The 16,845-nt window shown below is 44.0% G+C and overlaps 1 protein-coding gene across 13 annotated transcripts in view; it reads left to right on the forward strand.

Moving 5' to 3' along the window:
• The first annotated feature begins 5,761 nt into the window (after nucleotides 1-5,761).
• The window catches only part of epb41l2 (erythrocyte membrane protein band 4.1-like 2), a 33,030-nt gene continuing 21,946 nt past the window's right edge, over nucleotides 5,762-16,845 (forward strand). For 7 of the 13 annotated variants that reach the window (XM_086019174.1, XM_086019181.1, XM_086019182.1 and 4 more), the window contains exons 1-3: nucleotides 5,767-5,943; nucleotides 15,745-16,003; nucleotides 16,069-16,239. In XM_086019174.1, the coding sequence (XP_085875300.1) occupies nucleotides 15,761-16,003; nucleotides 16,069-16,239 (414 nt within the window). In that variant the 5' untranslated portion in view covers nucleotides 5,767-5,943; nucleotides 15,745-15,760. Of the gene's footprint in view, nucleotides 5,944-12,144; nucleotides 12,280-12,359; nucleotides 12,407-15,744; nucleotides 16,004-16,068; nucleotides 16,240-16,845 lie in introns of those variants that run through there. The other 6 variants (XR_015083976.1, XR_015083975.1, XM_086019184.1 and 3 more) reach the window with 4 other exon arrangements.

The following is a 16,845-nucleotide window of genomic DNA, read 5'->3' on the forward strand; positions in this document are numbered from 1 at the left end:
GGCAGCATTTTGGCCACGCCCTCTGGCTCTCACCATTAGTGAAGTTGGTCAATAGATCGTCATACAAATCAAGTTTAATTGCAAAGGAATCATTGTCAACAACAAATACTTACATCACCTGCTGAACCGGGAGGAAGAGCGGTTAGCAGCGTCGGTTCTGAGTTTGAATCCTGATTGAGCTTTCCATCTGGAATGAGGAACACGACGGGTAGCGCTTGCTTCCACAGTTCAGAACATGCTGTGTGTTAACCCTTGAATACTTTGCGCGTCATATTCGACAGCGTTACAAATACATTTGGGACCGACCATGAAGAGCGAAAATCCGCAAATAACTGACGGCCATCATTATGCATTGATTGCCACTGTTTTTGTTTGTTTGTTTTTCTGAATAAAAAGAGCTTCTCCCAAACAAGTCCACAAATAGGCCGACCCGCAAGTGTGTGGGGTCCATTGTACACTAAATAACTTTTTTTAACCTGAAATTTGATTACTTTTCCTGAAGTGACCCAACTACACAATAATGAACGCAAAAGGCGTAGCAGCACACGCAGACAGACACTTGAATATAATACTGTAAGGTATCAACGATTATAAAGTTGTTTGGTTTTGTACAGGGTGGAAACAAAAGTCACAACATGGTTACTGAACCTGCGGAAGAATCATTTCCATTAGTCATTGTTGAACATGTTGTGCAATTCATTGAAAACCCAGTCATCTATTGTGCTTATATAAAACATGTAGCTTTGTTCAAGACTCAAAACCTTATTTTGATGTTTACGTGAACTCCCATTTTGCTTTCATCAGATTCCCAAATCATCTCTGATGTTTACAAAAGCATGCACGCCTATGGTAGGTTCACAGAGGACTCTCAACTGACTTGAGTATTTACAAAAACATGTACAGATCACCAAAAAGTATATGAGCTTCACAATCCTATCCTACATGCTGTTTACAAAAGCACGTATGATGGCTTCATTGAGCGCATGCCTGTTGGTGTGCAAGTGCGTGTGAATCGTGTCTCCATTGTGGAGCGTCTTGTGATTGACAAACCGTCAAGCCCAGGAGGCGCCACACCTTTTGGCCCTTAAGGCAGGCAGCAACTTCCTTGTGAAAAGGAAAATGGAAGAATAGTTGCATTCGCCTTGAGGGCAAGACGCCACCATCCCCATGGACTAGCCGGGGAACCGGAAAGCTGGCGGGACATCCGACCGGCTCCCTTAAAGCAGTTGACCCAACACCGCGAACATAAAGATTGAAACTTCAACGAGCAGATGGCAGTATCGGAAGCTTATAATTGTGTGGTTGGAGAAAACCACCACATAACAAACAACAAATGATTAACTATTAACTATTAACTATTAAGAAAGTTAGCATTGTTTGGGCCTTTGTTTGATAAGTAATTGTACACTGTTTAAAAAAAAAGTTGGGTGGACTCAAAAGTTCAAGGCAACAAACCTCGATTTTAAGTTGGGCAATTCAAAAATTTGCATCACAGCAAAGAAATATGACTTTACAGAACTTTTGTCCCTTGTTATGTCGTCCCAACCGAAAAGATATTGTATAAGGAATAACAACACAGCTCATTGTTTTGGAGTAAACTGTTGCCATAAATGTCAATAATTCATATTTTAAAGTTGTCCCAACTTAAATTACCATTCAAAAAAATACAAGTTGTGTTTTTTACAGTGAAGACAATAATCAATATGCCTACTGCGTCACTCAGGCTCGTTGCATTTTTGACAACCTGTTTTTGTTGTGTGTATTCAAACTTTACTTTTACTTTTACGTTCGAAATGGAGGAAGTGTCCATGTTACGCTGTTTCCGAAGTGAAACCTGATCTGAAAAATAGCCAGGAAAAAAGGGGGAACTGCTCAAATACTCCATCACGTAACACATGTCGTCATCTCCAACTGCACTCTTAACATTGTGTTCAAAGCAAACCCTTCCTTTTCAAACATACAAAGATGTCCAAATGGAGACGTTTTGACTCAATTTATGTGACAACATCTGAAACATTCCAAACATACAGTCTAAAAAAATCCTTATTAAGTTTTGGGGTCAATCTGGGTCAAAGTTTTCTTCCGAGTGCTTTTATTATAAATACACCGAAGTCGTTGGAAGAGTTGAGTAAGAAAAAAACCCCATACAAACTAAAGGCATGTAGGTAGGACATTTAATAGTAGTGGAAGTAAATGTACAATATGACAGAGAGAGGTTTCACTTGGGCTGGGGTGGCTGGAGTTCAATCTGCAAATAGTCGCTGCTGCTATCTAGCGGCCAGTAAGTATATTTCTAAATACAGGGAGTCCTCATTTTACGAACGAGTTCCGTTCCTACACTGGCGGTGTAACCTGAATTTCCGCGTATGTCGGATTTCACCGTTAAAGTAGAAATTTACATCAAAATGCTTGGCATGAAAAACGAAAATACATTATATATATAATAAAGAGCACAAGATGCTGTACGTAGCATTACTGCTGAGAAGTGGATGGAGGAGGAGGAGAGGACGGAGAAAAAGTCGAAAAAGGCACAGATCGAGGCACTCTGCGCATGTTCAAGGCACTGCAAGGAATGCTGGTCTTTGTAGTACAGGGAGTGCTTGTGTGCGGAAGTGCACGCCACAGATAAGTGTTGTTAACAACCCTGACGAATTTGACTAACGAAAAAAAAAAAATCACAAATTATATCAAATGAGTCTTCAAGGTTTATACTGTACTGTATGATGTCTTTACATGAACGCTCATCGATGTGTGTTTTTCTTTTCTTTGCATTTCTGGCCTTCTTCAGTCTTCCTTACGTGTCACCTGACACTCACGTGTAGGGTTACCTGCACACACAAAAAGGCGTGAGACGGTGCTCGACTTGACCTGGAGCAAACAGCATTGTTTTCTGTGTGTTCCACACACAGACACACACGCACCTACACGCACACACAGAAAAACACAGCGCAAGGTACTCCACAGTCATCGCTGGAGCACCTGTCGGCAGGTAAAACTACTATTTTAGATTTTTGCATTTATCAACCACCACGATGAGATTTGAAAAAAAAAAATACAACAATCAATGTGTGATTGAAGTGTCAACTTTCCGATTTAATTTGAGAGATTTCACAAAAATGTTCTGCCAGTAATACATATCTGCGTTGTTGTAAGTGTTAAGTGACCATTTACACAATGATTCGGTCAATTAATCAGTGATCGGAATTTTATCTGCCACCTAATGGACTTGGCATCAGCCTCAAAAAATCCATTTAGGTCGGTTCCTAGTCATGACTCCCAATGCTTGACTTGGTTGACTTCATCTGAAGATTCTTTTGGCAGAGGATAAAGAATATATCCCTGTGAGGATTGCTATACATTATTATCTGTCTATATATGTTGCTCCACAGTTTGTGTTCAAATATCCATTAAAGGGTTATAATAGCACGACTATCGATGCCAAGGCTTCGGAAAACGATGGCGCTTTCCATTATGTGTTAATGTGCCGGGAGCATTCCCGTGTCAGAGCTGTTTGGTTGTTTTAAATAGATGTGTAATTTTCTTTGTTTTATGTTTAGTTTGACACTAAACTTGGGAGTAGCATTAAACAGCTTGAAGCCTCTTTTTTGGGGGAAAAAAATGTTCATTATCTGCCAAATTACTGCTTCTTGTGGAGTGAATCGAGTAAATTCTGGTGTGAAGAGCCCCCTTTCATGCAAGAAGGCAGCTGGAGGCACCAGCATGTCTCAGCAGCATCAGTGCATCGTCCATCTTGAGCCAATCCATTCTGCTTGCCGTCACTTCATTTACGGCCTTTTGAAGCCTTCCAAAAGAGCAAAATTCCTCCGCGGAGGGCCGAGCGACAAACTCGGACGAGCAGGGCCGATGCTTGGCTGTCCAGATGGCAGCGTCGGGGTAATTCCCCGCAGCAGAACTCAACTCTAATCCCCCCTCAAGAGAAAATCTTGATCTGGTGCCTGCATGACTGACTGGAGGGAGCTTCCTTGGCTGGGACGACGCAGTTTGGGGTGTCAATTGCAGCCCAAATCTTGTCCGTTTGACCGTATCGTTAGCGACTGCTGTGGGTGTTGTCGTCAGCAAGGAGGAGAGGCGGCTTGGACTGCCTTCAGATCAAGTCAGGCTTATTAAGTGCTGTGTCTTAATCTCTGTGTGGGAACTATTCTTGCTATGTGGGACCTCTGACAAGCAGGTATGTTTTGTAGAGACGCATAAAAAAAAGACTGAGGTTTGTGTTTTGCTGACGTCTATATAGTTTAGGGCTCATCTATTTGAGAACTTAAATATGCAGCAGGTGGAATGTTACTAAAACTTGGAGAACCTCTATCCCCAACCCTAACTCCGATTGCTCACCCAACTCCTAACTCTGGACACAGAACATAACTGCTAATTTTACATTTCAACCCAAACATTGCACACTAGTAATCACTTTTTTTTTTTTTTTTTTTTTTTAACATTTCAAACTGCTGATGTCTGATTGTCTGTGTTTTTCTTTCACTTATGTTTGCATGTGCTTACTGGATCCATGCTGCTCGGCAATGGTGAGTCCACTTAAAAAAAAACCAAAAAAACAACATTTTTTGTTGTTGTTGTATATGTCAAATGTGGTAAATATGGAAAATGAGTGCAGTTTTCTGCTGTGGCTCATCAACACACATTTTCTTATCTTGGTAATAGTGATGTAGTCTTTTTACTTGTTTGTTTGCTCATCTTTCGTGGATGTAAACTTGCCTTCCACTATAAGCCAATTACGTGAGCTCCTGTAATCTGGATGTGGGTACATGTGAGGTATGCGCGTGTGAGGGAGGAAGGAGGCACACACACACACAAAAATACCAAATGATGCTCAGCCTTTGATGGTACAATTAGAAAAGTGGTGTGACTTGGTACGAATGGGAAGATTTTGCCCACATGCATGTTTACTGCCCAGCAAAAGACATTTTGAGGTTTTTTTTTCTGTCGATGGAAGCGCTGTGGATGACCCTCTCAGGTGGATGCCCCGTCACACCCCTCCTTGCACGCCACTGCTCACAAGAGCACACTCCAATGTTTATACAATAATTACACTGTAGATCCAGACTTGGTACGAATGGGAAGATTTTGCCCACATGCATGTTTACTGCCCAGCAAAAGACATTTTGAGGTTTTTTTTTTCTGTCGATGGAAGCGCTGTGGATGACCCTCTCAGGTGGATGCCCCGTCACACCCCTCCTTGCACGCCACTGCTCACAAGAGCACACTCCAATGTTTATACAATAATTACACTGTAGATCCAGTTTATTTCTTTGTCATCTAGTTTATAATGTTTATCCAGTAGTTGTATAATTTCCTAAATTTAAAACCAAAAAAAAGTGTTTTTTGTGGGTCTGCAAAAGATGAATTCACAAAATTAATTCCCACCCATCCGTAACAATATGGTTGACTTCTTTGGTTGGTTGCAATTGTTTGTGTATTTTTAATTCCTAAAAAGTGAAAATTATTTACTGCTAGTACTTTTGTGACAGACAACGACTCCTCACTTAAAAATGCATCTTACATCGCCATTGCTGTGGAATACTCGTCAACACGTTGCAGTGACTAACCATCTCCGTTAGAGGGTGATAGACCGCCACACTCGCAACTCCACATCCGCGTTGAATGCTCCCTCCAACGTGATTGACCAATCACGGCGCAGAACCCAATACAGTAAAACCTTTCGACCAATGGCGAAGCGAAACAGTTATTTTTTTAACTGTATGGGGCGGGAATTGAGGATGATTGACACGCCTTGCCACTGCGCCTAAGCCAGATTTTCAGTGAGGACTCGTCCGCTGGAGATTTTGGTTTGCAGGAGGCTCGCCATACAGGAATTAATTCTTGAGGGGGGAAACACGCCGAGAGGCCTGCACCGGTTTGGAACGTCTACATATATTTCAACTGGGATTTAAAACAAAAACAAAAACACAGGTAATGTTTGTTTGGGCTCTCATTTAAATCACGTGATGAGTCACCGTCGACTCATTGAAATGGTCTCGGGGGTTTATGATCCATCTGTAGGTATGCCACATGCTTTAGAAAACGTTCCTAATGCTTTAGAATTATTCATGATTTAGCGTGTTTGTTTTTTTGGGGGGGGTGGACGCTTTTTTCTTTCTATCGTGGTCACCTAAACTACCCACGCTGGAGCGCGTGCACGTACTGCTAGCATCGACGGTGACATTTCATGGTCATATCGCTGTAACGTTGGCGTTAAAAGGACCGCTTTTCAACTATATCTCCCCTGTTCCGCTTGGACATGTCGATTGCGTTACCGCTGGCTGTCGGCCCCTCGCTAGTGTCGTCAAACATCCGCCTCTGTGACTCCTCCAGTCCCTCTGCAGGGACCATTCATCCGTCCCGCTCTCGGGGCTAGACGTAAATAAACACTTTGTCGTTCTTGGTGCTTTTACGTTTTAAAAGTCGTTTGTTTTTTTTCAAACTGTGTCACTATGCATGTGTGTGGAGTAGCCGTAAAGTGTTGGCCCAATGCTGTTTTAACGGTTACTCGACGTGCCGAACGTGTTTTTTCGCAAGGGTTTGTGGGAAATGACGTCCCGAGTCACCTAGCTTGTGTGCGTTGTCCTCTTTTCAACCGAAAAAGTTATCACACGATAAGACAAGACAAGATAAGTAGTTGTGCTACAGTCAATAAAGAAATATACATCATTTTATGACAAACTGCTTCAAGACTCCCACATTAATACTTTATTTATTATTTTAATTTTGGTATAACCCTAACTTTACCCATAAACTCTAATCCTAATACCCTTCCCTAATTCATAACCTGCGCTTTTTGTGGCTAATGTCTAACGCTAAAGTCACTTATGGGCTTTCGAGAAGCCAACTGTGAGGTACAGATGATCAAGACACGGCCTTGATTGCTAGGCAACCTAACAGGAAGTAGCCCGGTGCCTTTTCCTGCTGGTTTGAACGTGAAATAGGCTGCAGCTCGGCAGTGTGGACTTGTCACTGAGGCGGAGGCAACAGCAAGTTTTTGTCATTTCAGTGTCGTTTCAGTTCAGGCAAGCGGGGTTGTTTTTCTGACACCTGGAAATATACAGAAGTCTACTGTTTACAAACATGAAATGGTTATGGGGATTTTTTTTCCCCCCCTCGTCATGTGGATTCTTGCACATTTACAAAACATGGTTACGATGTCAAAAATCGATGCGTGTACCGTTTCAGCTGTTGTATTATTTATGTGTGTGTTGGTCACATGCAGAAAAAGTGATCAAAATGACAGTAAAGCAAAAGTGAATGCATCTCACAGCCCCATCCTCTGTGTGTGTGCGTGTGTTTGGGGGGGTGCGTGCGTGCGTGTGTGTGTGTGTGTGTGTGTGTGTGTGTGTGTGTATAGTTCATCTATAACTCATGTTCAGGAACAGTGGCGGCTCTGTCCCGCTCGCTAATGAGAGGCCTTAATTGGTCGCTGTGCCGAGAGATTCCTCCGCTTGTTGAAAGGAGCTTCAGCTTGAAAAAAATTTGACATGTCTTTTTACGATATTCCAGTAGTGATGTCCAATAGGTGGTAACGTAGTGTACATTAAGTTTTGCCTGTGGCTAGTACTCGCTCCTGTCAGGACCACCACCAGGAGGAGGAGGAGGAGGTGAAGTTGAGGAGACACCAGGAAGAGAAAAATAGCGAAGGCGAGGAAGTGCAAAGGGATGGCTGGAAGTGAGAAGGAGGCTGGAGTGAGTGAGAGTGAAGGAGAGAGTGACAGATATTGCTTAACCATTCGGAAAAGGCGATTGGAACGTCCCTGGTGTGTGCGTTGTGCATGTGTGTGCGCGTTTTTGCCCTGTGGGTTCAACGGGAGCACATCAAATCGCACTTGCAGGCAGCCCCCACTGTCACACAAAACTTTCCTGAGCTGTGGTTTATTTCGTAACGATTGGACCCTCGGACCCCCTTTTTCAAGGGCCCATTCTTGAAATGATGACGACATGCTCAATAAATATCTTGGATGCCCGCTTCTGATTGTGGCTCATTTTGCTGAATTCCGTAGTTGCATTTCATCAAAATACAAGGCCTGGAATCGGCCCAAAATGGCTGCATCACACCCAAATGGATGCGATGCAGAATTTCTGCTTCCGTGGTCATCACAAAAGCGCCAAAGCAATTTCAAGTTCACCTCGTTGCTAACCGGCACAAGCCAAACTTTAAAAGGCAAGTCTTTGTGCCTCGGTGCTTTTGTGCGCCCAAATCGCAGGTAAACGCGTTCATCTCCGGCCAAGTGGACATGTTGTGTGGTTAAGCGGCGGGCCGTGAGCTCCCGGCGGCCCTTTCCAGGCGTTCCGCGCCGGCGGGCACGGCGGGAATCAAAGTCGGGCGAGGGAAGATCAGAGAGGCGCCGATGAAAGGGCGCCGTAATGCAATGTTCATCTCGATTCTATCGCCACGGGAACAGTGGAGGAGGCGTCGAGTGTTGGAGCTAGAAAGAACACGTGGGAAGGAATGGGGCAAAGGGGAAAGGTTCAGTTTGACGGCAAAAGCTGAGTGTATTAAAAAAAGTGTGATGTCAGGAGAACTGACTGTGGCCTTTTAAGTGTTTTTTTTTTTCTTTTGAAACCATGAGGATTAGAAAGGTGCAATTGTTTGCGCGTTGAATAGCTCTATTAAGCCCAGCAACAAACCACTTTAGAAGAGCGCAAACTGACTTCCTCCAGCAAGTGTCTGACTGAAAGCAACAATGAATACCAGAAAAAGGGAAAGAAAAAAAAAAAGGCGAGTGGGCCTGTGGCTTTGGCAGGAGTCCAAACATGGTTAAAAAGAGATTAATAATCAGCATCGGGTCACATTCTCACAGAGGGACTGAACAGAGGTCACGTCGAGATGCGGCTTGAAAGGCCACTCGCTGGGCAAGCGGAAATATTGTGCGCTGATGATTTCAACGTACACTGACCACACGGATGGAGAAGCGTCTTCGTCTGCTGCTCCGTTCGTCACCTTTGAATGTTGGCATTAAGCATGGAAAATGGGAGCGAAAATATTGCGCTGTTTGAGTAAGTGCTGTTTTAAAAATTGATTTTCAAACGGAATATATTTGAACTTTCCTCGCTGAAATCAAAATGTAGTACAGCAGTAATTCCATAAAATGCGTAGCAAGCTTCTCCGCTTTGTGAGGTAACGACGTCAGAGTGGAAACCGACTGACGTTAGCCACGCTAGTTAGCTTGATAGCTAGTCGTCGGCCTCGGTCGCGAGTCTATCATCTTTTCGAAACCAATCTTAGTAGGCGCTTGTAAATGTTCATTTCAAGAACTAATTGGGTAACATTACATTGAGTTTGTCTAAGAGTGAGTCCACCTAGCCGCGGTGCTCGAAAAATTCTCAAACAAGCAGTCTTTTTCAATAAGTGGAAAAGTCAATTGATTCTTCAACAATGGCGAAAAAAAACCCCCAGCTGGAGCCGAAGTTGTAGCTGTTTTATAACCATGACTTTTTCAAACCTGCAATATACCTTGACACCGTTAGCCGGCCAAGGACTCGCGCGACCTTTCACTAGTGTTTTGTGTCGTGTAGTAGTTTTAGCACGGCGACACCGTGTCATTTTCAAGACTTTTAGTTTCAGCTGGAAATGGAGGATTGTCTTCTCTCCACCTGGATCTTGTTTCTCCTCTCACTTCTCCAGCCAAGTCGGTTGTTTGGCACCTGTTGCCACCACCTTCTATGGGATGTGGGTCTCCATAGCGACACCACACCCACAGGCTCCCGACTGGAGACTCCCAAGTGTGTCGTCTGCTGTTTGCAGTTTGATCACGAGTTTTGCCCGCCGGCTGATATTTGTTCTTCAGTCCCTCTGGCACGCATGGCCAACTCAGTCCGTCAACCCCCCCTCGCGGGTTCCGCCCATCCCGGCCGGCTCGCACGTTCTCACAGACGCCGCTCGCGCCTCACCTCACTAATCGCTGAATGGGAGAGTTTAGTGGGCAACAATGGCACATATGAGCCCGTCCATTCTTCTCACTCACGCAGCCAAAGAGAGATTTTGGCAAACATGAGTTGAGGTTGACATCATTTCAACATTTACACATTTTTCTCTCCGAGTTCTGTTTCTTGAAAATGTCCGTAGGTCGTTGCTTTGAAATACTCGGACCGGGCTCGGTGTTTTATAGCTTTATTATCATTTGAGACCAGTTCAAACTGTTACCTAAGCAAGCCTTCCCTGATTCAACAACTTTGTTGTAGTGCCTTGTTTTTGACGACATAACTTGCAGCAGTGATGGGAAAATGAAGCGGCGCTTCAAATTTGCTTCGTGTATTTTTTTGACTCCTCTAGATCAGCGGTCCCCAACCACCGGGCCGCGGCAACCCGGACCGCCCGAGGAGGCAAGTTGTCTCCGTCGCGCACAAGCTGGCATCTCCATGCTAGCATCTCCGTCTTGTAACGCAAATATTAAATGCACAAGCTATCATCTCCGTGCTAGCATCTCTGTCGTGTAACGCGAATATTAAATGCACAAGCTAGCATCTCCGTCGCATAACGCTAATATTAAATGCACGTGCTAGCATCTCTGTTGCGTAACGGTAATATTAAATGCACAAGCTAGCAAATGAGTAGAACAAACAGACTGATCTTTGAACTATTGATCCGAACGAACGTTTGTGAAGAACAAAAAGACCAGCGCATGCGGCAGGCCGACAGTAAGATGGAGGCCCGGCCGGACCGACGGACACGCCGGCAGACAGAAACACGCACACACAGATTATCCCCAGTGTAATCCTCAGTTTGAGGATCAGTATGCAGTGTGACAGGACCGGCCATGTTTTCACACCACCAGTTTGTGTGTGAGTTGATCAAGTTCACTGAACTTTGAATACAGTGCAAATACATTCAATTTAAAACACACTGCGCGTTGGATTTCACGGGTTTTACTTGTTGACGATGACGCTTCCAGGTTGTGTTTCCTGCAGTTGAGTTTTTTGAGTGTTGGCAGACCTCAGTTTGGGATCATAAAAAAAAAAAAGGCATAAAGAAGGGGAAAGGAGCACTTCCCGTAGGTTCCGGTTTGTAACATCAGCCGGCTGTAAATCTGCTCCGGGTCTAAAACGGAGGTTGGGCATGAGCATAATCTCTTTTGTCACTTGTACGCCTGCTCAATAATCTTTATTTTTGCTGCAGTAATCTCTTGTCTCCATGGGGATTTATGCTTGGTGTCCATGAATGCTGTTGCCGTGGTAACCTGTTCCTCCCCCGGCCCCCTCCTCCCTTTGCCCTCAAACTGCCCCGAGCACGGACGCAAAGGGTCGGGCGGCTTTTTCTATACTTTATTGGGCTTCGTCACACATGCGCGGACAGATAATTGGGAAAAGAACAAACGCAAATGAAAGCGGCCTTGACGTCTTGGTTGCCACCCCCCCTCGGACTGATGTCGCCCATAAAATTATACATTGCAGGATCAGGAAGTCATCGCCATGCCGACGGCCCCTTAAATCCAGACAGACAGCCATAAAGTTGTACGTGTGTGAGTGGGTGGGTCTGGAGTGGGATTGTCTGAGAGACACGTCGGTCGTACTAGTGGCTCATTCATTCAGCACCCTCGGAATCGCCGTGTTTATTATTATTCTTTCGGGGGCCTCAACATGCTAGAAAAATCACCAATTTTTGCAAGCGTGTGTATCCTGGTGGAAATAAATGTTTACACTGTAACGAACAAAAAGTTCACAATATTTGGCTGAGATTTTAGGCGGAACCTAAAATTAGCCAGCCAATTCTCTTCCCTTTTTTATTTATTTATTTATTTTTTGTTTTACACATTACCACATTACAAGGCAGGCATTCCCTCTTCCCCCACAAAAAAAGATTTGTCAAAAACAATCTGCAGGTTTTGCAAAAATCAGCAAAAATTGGCGAAATGTTGCACAAATACTAATGGGGAAAGTATTGATCAACTGTCAAATGTTCTTCCAGTATAATTCATATTCTTAAGAGACCTGAAAGTGAGTTATTGTATTCGTTCTATACTGTATATATTTTCAATTGGGGAAACACTGCCTTCGCCCAAGTGCAGGCTCCAATCGGCCCGTTGGAGCTGAAGTGACAGCCCATTAGTAGACATGCTCGCTCTCTCGCCCTCTCTCTCCCCCTTTTTCGCCTCTCTCGACTCCCCTCCACTCTCTGAAATTTTCTGCCCTCGTTTCCGCGGGTGAAAGTCCCGCGGGAGGCAGGCGCTCAGCTCGGCGGGAGAGCCGACGGGATGAGGGAGAGCAAAATGGCACTGACAGCTTTGTAGGTGGGAGACCAAAGTGAAGCAGCACAAGACGGTAGGCAGGAATAAGAAAAGCTTTGAGAAAGGGAGCAAAAAAAGAAGTCGGGGGAGGGGGGTCGGGGGGCAAGAGGCTAAAAGGAGGACAGGAGCTTGCTCGCAAAGGGAAAGAAAAGCAACAGTAGGTAAGGACGTGCGTTAAGGCGACAGCTCTTTTCGAAGAATGTTTTGTCGTTAAACGCTGGTGATTTCGTCGAGCTGGTCATGTGACCCGAAGCTCTGAATGTATTGCTGCAGCCGTCGCTGCTTTGTTATTTTCCCGTGTTTTCAAATTCTGAACTGGCATGCAAGTGTAAGAATAAGTGAAGCGCCTCAGCTCACGCTAATTTTGTTTTAGTTGGATGTTCACACAAAGTTTGATTTTAAATTCATTGTTTTTATTAGTCACATGTGATAAGTGATTTCTGTTATTGATAACATGCCCAACAACTTAGGTTCATTCACTTTACACTCCTTGCTGTCAACCACAAAAATTATTTTAAATTCCACTTTTAATAACTAAATGTTTTAGTATGAAAAAAATAAAGAAAATGCCTCAGAACTTTTTTTTTTTTTTTTTTTTTCGACGCTGGTCATGGCGTGAATGAGGGACTCCATGTAAAAAAGCCACCGATGATTGAATTCACTGCGTGTTTCGCCGTAGTATTTAACAATACATTTTGCAGTGAAAATCCCTTCCTCAGTTGTTTTAAAGTTTGAGGTATCACAAACACCAACTTGTTTTCTCCACTTTTGGGTCAGAAACCGGTGTTTTGGGGTGAAAGTATTCTGCTGCTTCTTATTAGAGAACAAAAAAAGACAAAAACAAACGTTCCTTTTGCCTGTGATAGAAGAGAGTCTATTCCTTTTTTTTTTTTGATGCCTTCATTGTCAACGAACACAATATTTGGTGAATTCCGTAAATCTCAGTTAAAAAGCTCAAAAACGGCTGGCAATATGTCGACGTCTGCTTTGGAAACTGCCGGCAGTGAATGAGTTAAATTAAAAAAAAAAAAGTATAATAGAAAAATCTTTATCTGATTATAAATTAGCTGACCTATTCGCAACACCTGGCGGGGTCTCACAATGTATTTTTTATGTTTTTTTTTTCCACATTTAGCCTCCATTAAGAGTGTTAATTGGCTGTGAAATGACCAGCTCGTTCGCACTCCCAACAGATGCTGTAACCATCCACGGGCAAACTTTTCCCCACTCTCCTAACAGCCCATCTCGGCTCACAATCTCCCGCCATAAAACATTCAACGTGTGTGTGTGCGTGTGTATGCCGAGAGGCCGTAATGGTGTCACCGCCATTGTTTATACAGACTGTGGGAAGACGAGTGAACCCGGAACGGGGGGCAAGATAATGTGAGGGACTGAAAAGAGAGCCCGGAAGAGAGGGATTGTCAGCACAGGGAGATGAGTGCAGCTGGGAAAAAAAAAGAGAGAGAGGCAGCCTGAGAGAGGGAGAAAGTTGAGCTACAAAGTTACGAGCAGGGTAGATCAAGGTCGTCGCTCTTTTAAAAGTAGTCGAGCAGGAAAATGGGCGTGACCGACATCTTGCAAAAACAAACATGCGCTCACGTTTTTCAAAGGAGTTAGAACTAGAACCTTTCACATATTGTAGTATTGTGAATCTAAGCAAAAACGATTATCAGTCGGGCTGATTATCGGCGCTGATATTCGTCATTTTTACAGCATTTTTATTTTAAATCTGAAGGCCCCCCCCCCCCAATAAATATTGAAAAAAAATGTTCAGGAAAAAAATCTGCACTCATGGTAATCTGCGAGGGTTCGGCTCCAAATATCGCTTATCGGCCCCCTTGGCCATCAATAATCGGTGTTGGTATTGGCCCTGAAAAAATATCGGCCTATCACGAAATGAATCTGATATTGTTTATTGCGATACACATTCATTTATTGCTTGTGTTTGCTAAAAAAAAATATACGGAAGGAAGACCTTTAAAAAAAATAATCACATATTAAATCGCAATCGTATTATTGAGTAGGGGGGGAAAAAAATACAATTTCGATTGTGTTTCAAAATCTGGCCTTTATGCTCAAGTGCAACTGTTAACTGTCTTCTCGAGCACATCTTGTACATTATTTATCTTTTGCCCTCCTTATCTACTGCGAGTTTGCCCAGGCCCTTATAGCACTCGCGCCTCCCTTCTCCATCCATCCGTCTTTTCCTCCCTCATTAGCCGACCATGCGTAAGGAGACCTGTTCTATTTTTATTCCCGCGTCCTCCCTGCTGCCTTACGTTGATGCTGTGCTGGCAGGAAAAAAAAAAAAAAAGGGACGGTCAAAATGGCAGCAAGGTGACGACAAATGAGAGTACAGAAGGCGTAGCCAGACCGCCCGCTAAGATTTCGACGACTTTGAAAGGACTCTGGGTGATGACAATGCCTTAATCGGAAATGAATCACGCGTTAATCCCCGGCCCGAAGCTGTTTGTTTGCACACACGGTCACGCACACGCATAATAATGCAGTGCAAGTCCAACGCAATCTGTTCCATGACGTTCCATGTTTTTTTTGTTTTCCCCCCCTCCCATAGGAAATAATGGAAATAGAAATCATCTGCTCCTGGGTCAATCTGTGGCCACCATTAAAAGTGTTTTGGCCGCTGAACCGCCGCTGTTCGGTTATCATCACACTTAGCCCTTCCGTGCCCTCCTCCACAGCTTTTAAGAACATTGAGCTTGTGTACGGGGCCGTCCAAATGTTGTCCGTTGTCGACGGCGCTGCCAGAGATGTTTAGCTTGATAAGTGTGTGTGCGCGCGCGCTTGTGTTAGCCACAAAAGCGGGCTGAAAAAAAAAAAAAACCCCAATGACGCCAAGTTCAATTTTCAGGAATTCTTCCCCCTGTTTGCTGCGTGATGGTTACGCAACAATTCCCACTCAGCGCGTAAGCGGCTGTGAAGTGAGCCAAAGGTTGAGTTACCCTTCTTTACGAACCCAAATATTTATGACTTTCTTTTCTTCTTTTCAGAGAAACTTGACCGACTTACTGACTCGGTTAAAAAAGATTAACTGGCCTGAAAAGCGTGCAGCAGCCACGGGGCTCATTTATAAAAGATGATTCTGCAAATTAAAATCGGAGGTGGTGGCTCTGTGAAAAATGTATGCTGAGAGCAAAAACTCCCAGTGGTGTGACCTACTAACTAGATCACCTAAGCATAATGGCAGCAGGAGTATTTGACTTTTTACGTTTTTTTTTTTTTTTTTTGGCAGTACAGTGGAATGAACATTATGATTAATAAAAAAAATTGTAATAAAAAATGTTGATTAAATTTCAAGGCTTTTTTTTGTATTTATTATAATCTAATAATAATACGTTCACACGCCAAAAAAAAAAAATCTATTCATCAAAGCATACCGTCAATATAAGGGACACAAATGCACACAAACGCGCATACTGTAAATAAATCTTGTGTACTTTTATTACGAATTTTTAATGATTACATCATCTATACTCAGGTCGCGACGTGTCGCCATGACAACAGAGGCAGGCTCCGAGACAGAGGTGAAGGAGAAAGCGGAGAAGGCCGCCGACCGGCTCGACCAGTCGGAGGAGGCCACCGCCGAGAGCCAGGAAGCGCCCGAGAGCCAGGAAGTGCCCGAGAGCCAGGAAGTGCCCGCCGCCGAGGGAGAGGCGGAGAGGGACAAGGAGAAAGAGGGCAAGGGCATATCGCGCTACCTGCCCACGTGGTTGAAGAAGCAGAAGTCTCAAAGCCAGGTACGGCCACACGGGACACGGTGCTGCTGTTTTGAGCGCCCAAATCAACGGGACGCTTTGTGCAGGAGGTGCCGTCGCCAGAGAAGGCCGCGAGCAACCAGGAGGAGGTCCCGGAAGTGAACGGACACGCCGAGGAAGTGGAAGACAAGGAGGCGCTCAGTCCGGTCCAGGAGCAAAGACAAGAAAAGGAAGAAAAGGAAGCCGAGTCCCGTTCCAACGCCAGCGCAGACACAGAGGTAAGCACACATATCGTGGCCGTTAGGCGCAAGGAAGCCCCTTCCCCGGTCCAAATACATTCAAGTTCACATTTTTCAAAATTAATTCTGCTCCCGTGTCACTACGTTGCTTAGTCTGTTCGTTTCATACATTGCGAAGTGTTGAAAATAACTTGAGAATATTAAATTCCCTCACAATTTGAAAGGCTACCATATCAAGTGGAAATACAAATACCGTGTTTTTCGGACTATAAGTCTCACCGGAGGATAAGTTGCAGCACACAAAAAAAAATGCATCATGAAGAAGGAAAAAAATGTTGGGGTATGAGTATGTTTTTGGGGGGTAATTTTGTGTTCCAAGCTCACATTTTAATAAGGACAACTGAGTATAAGTTGCAGGTGTGTGTGACTTATAGTCAGAAAAATGCAGTAGTTGTTTATTTCTGTATTTATTTATTTTAATTGGCTCTCTTACAATTTGGGATAATGTAGTCAAAGTCATTTGCGCTTGTCAAGTATTAACATCTTTTTTTTTTCCTACTACCCATGAAATAAATTCTGTATTGTAGTGGGGACGTACTGCCCGACGCGCGTGACTCGTTTTTTTTACAGTGTGCACTTTTTACA

This window comes from Filicampus tigris, chromosome 20 (assembly GCF_054856515.1).
Source record: "Filicampus tigris isolate MCC_2025a chromosome 20, RoL_Ftig_1.0, whole genome shotgun sequence".
NCBI lineage: Eukaryota > Metazoa > Chordata > Actinopteri > Syngnathiformes > Syngnathidae > Filicampus > Filicampus tigris.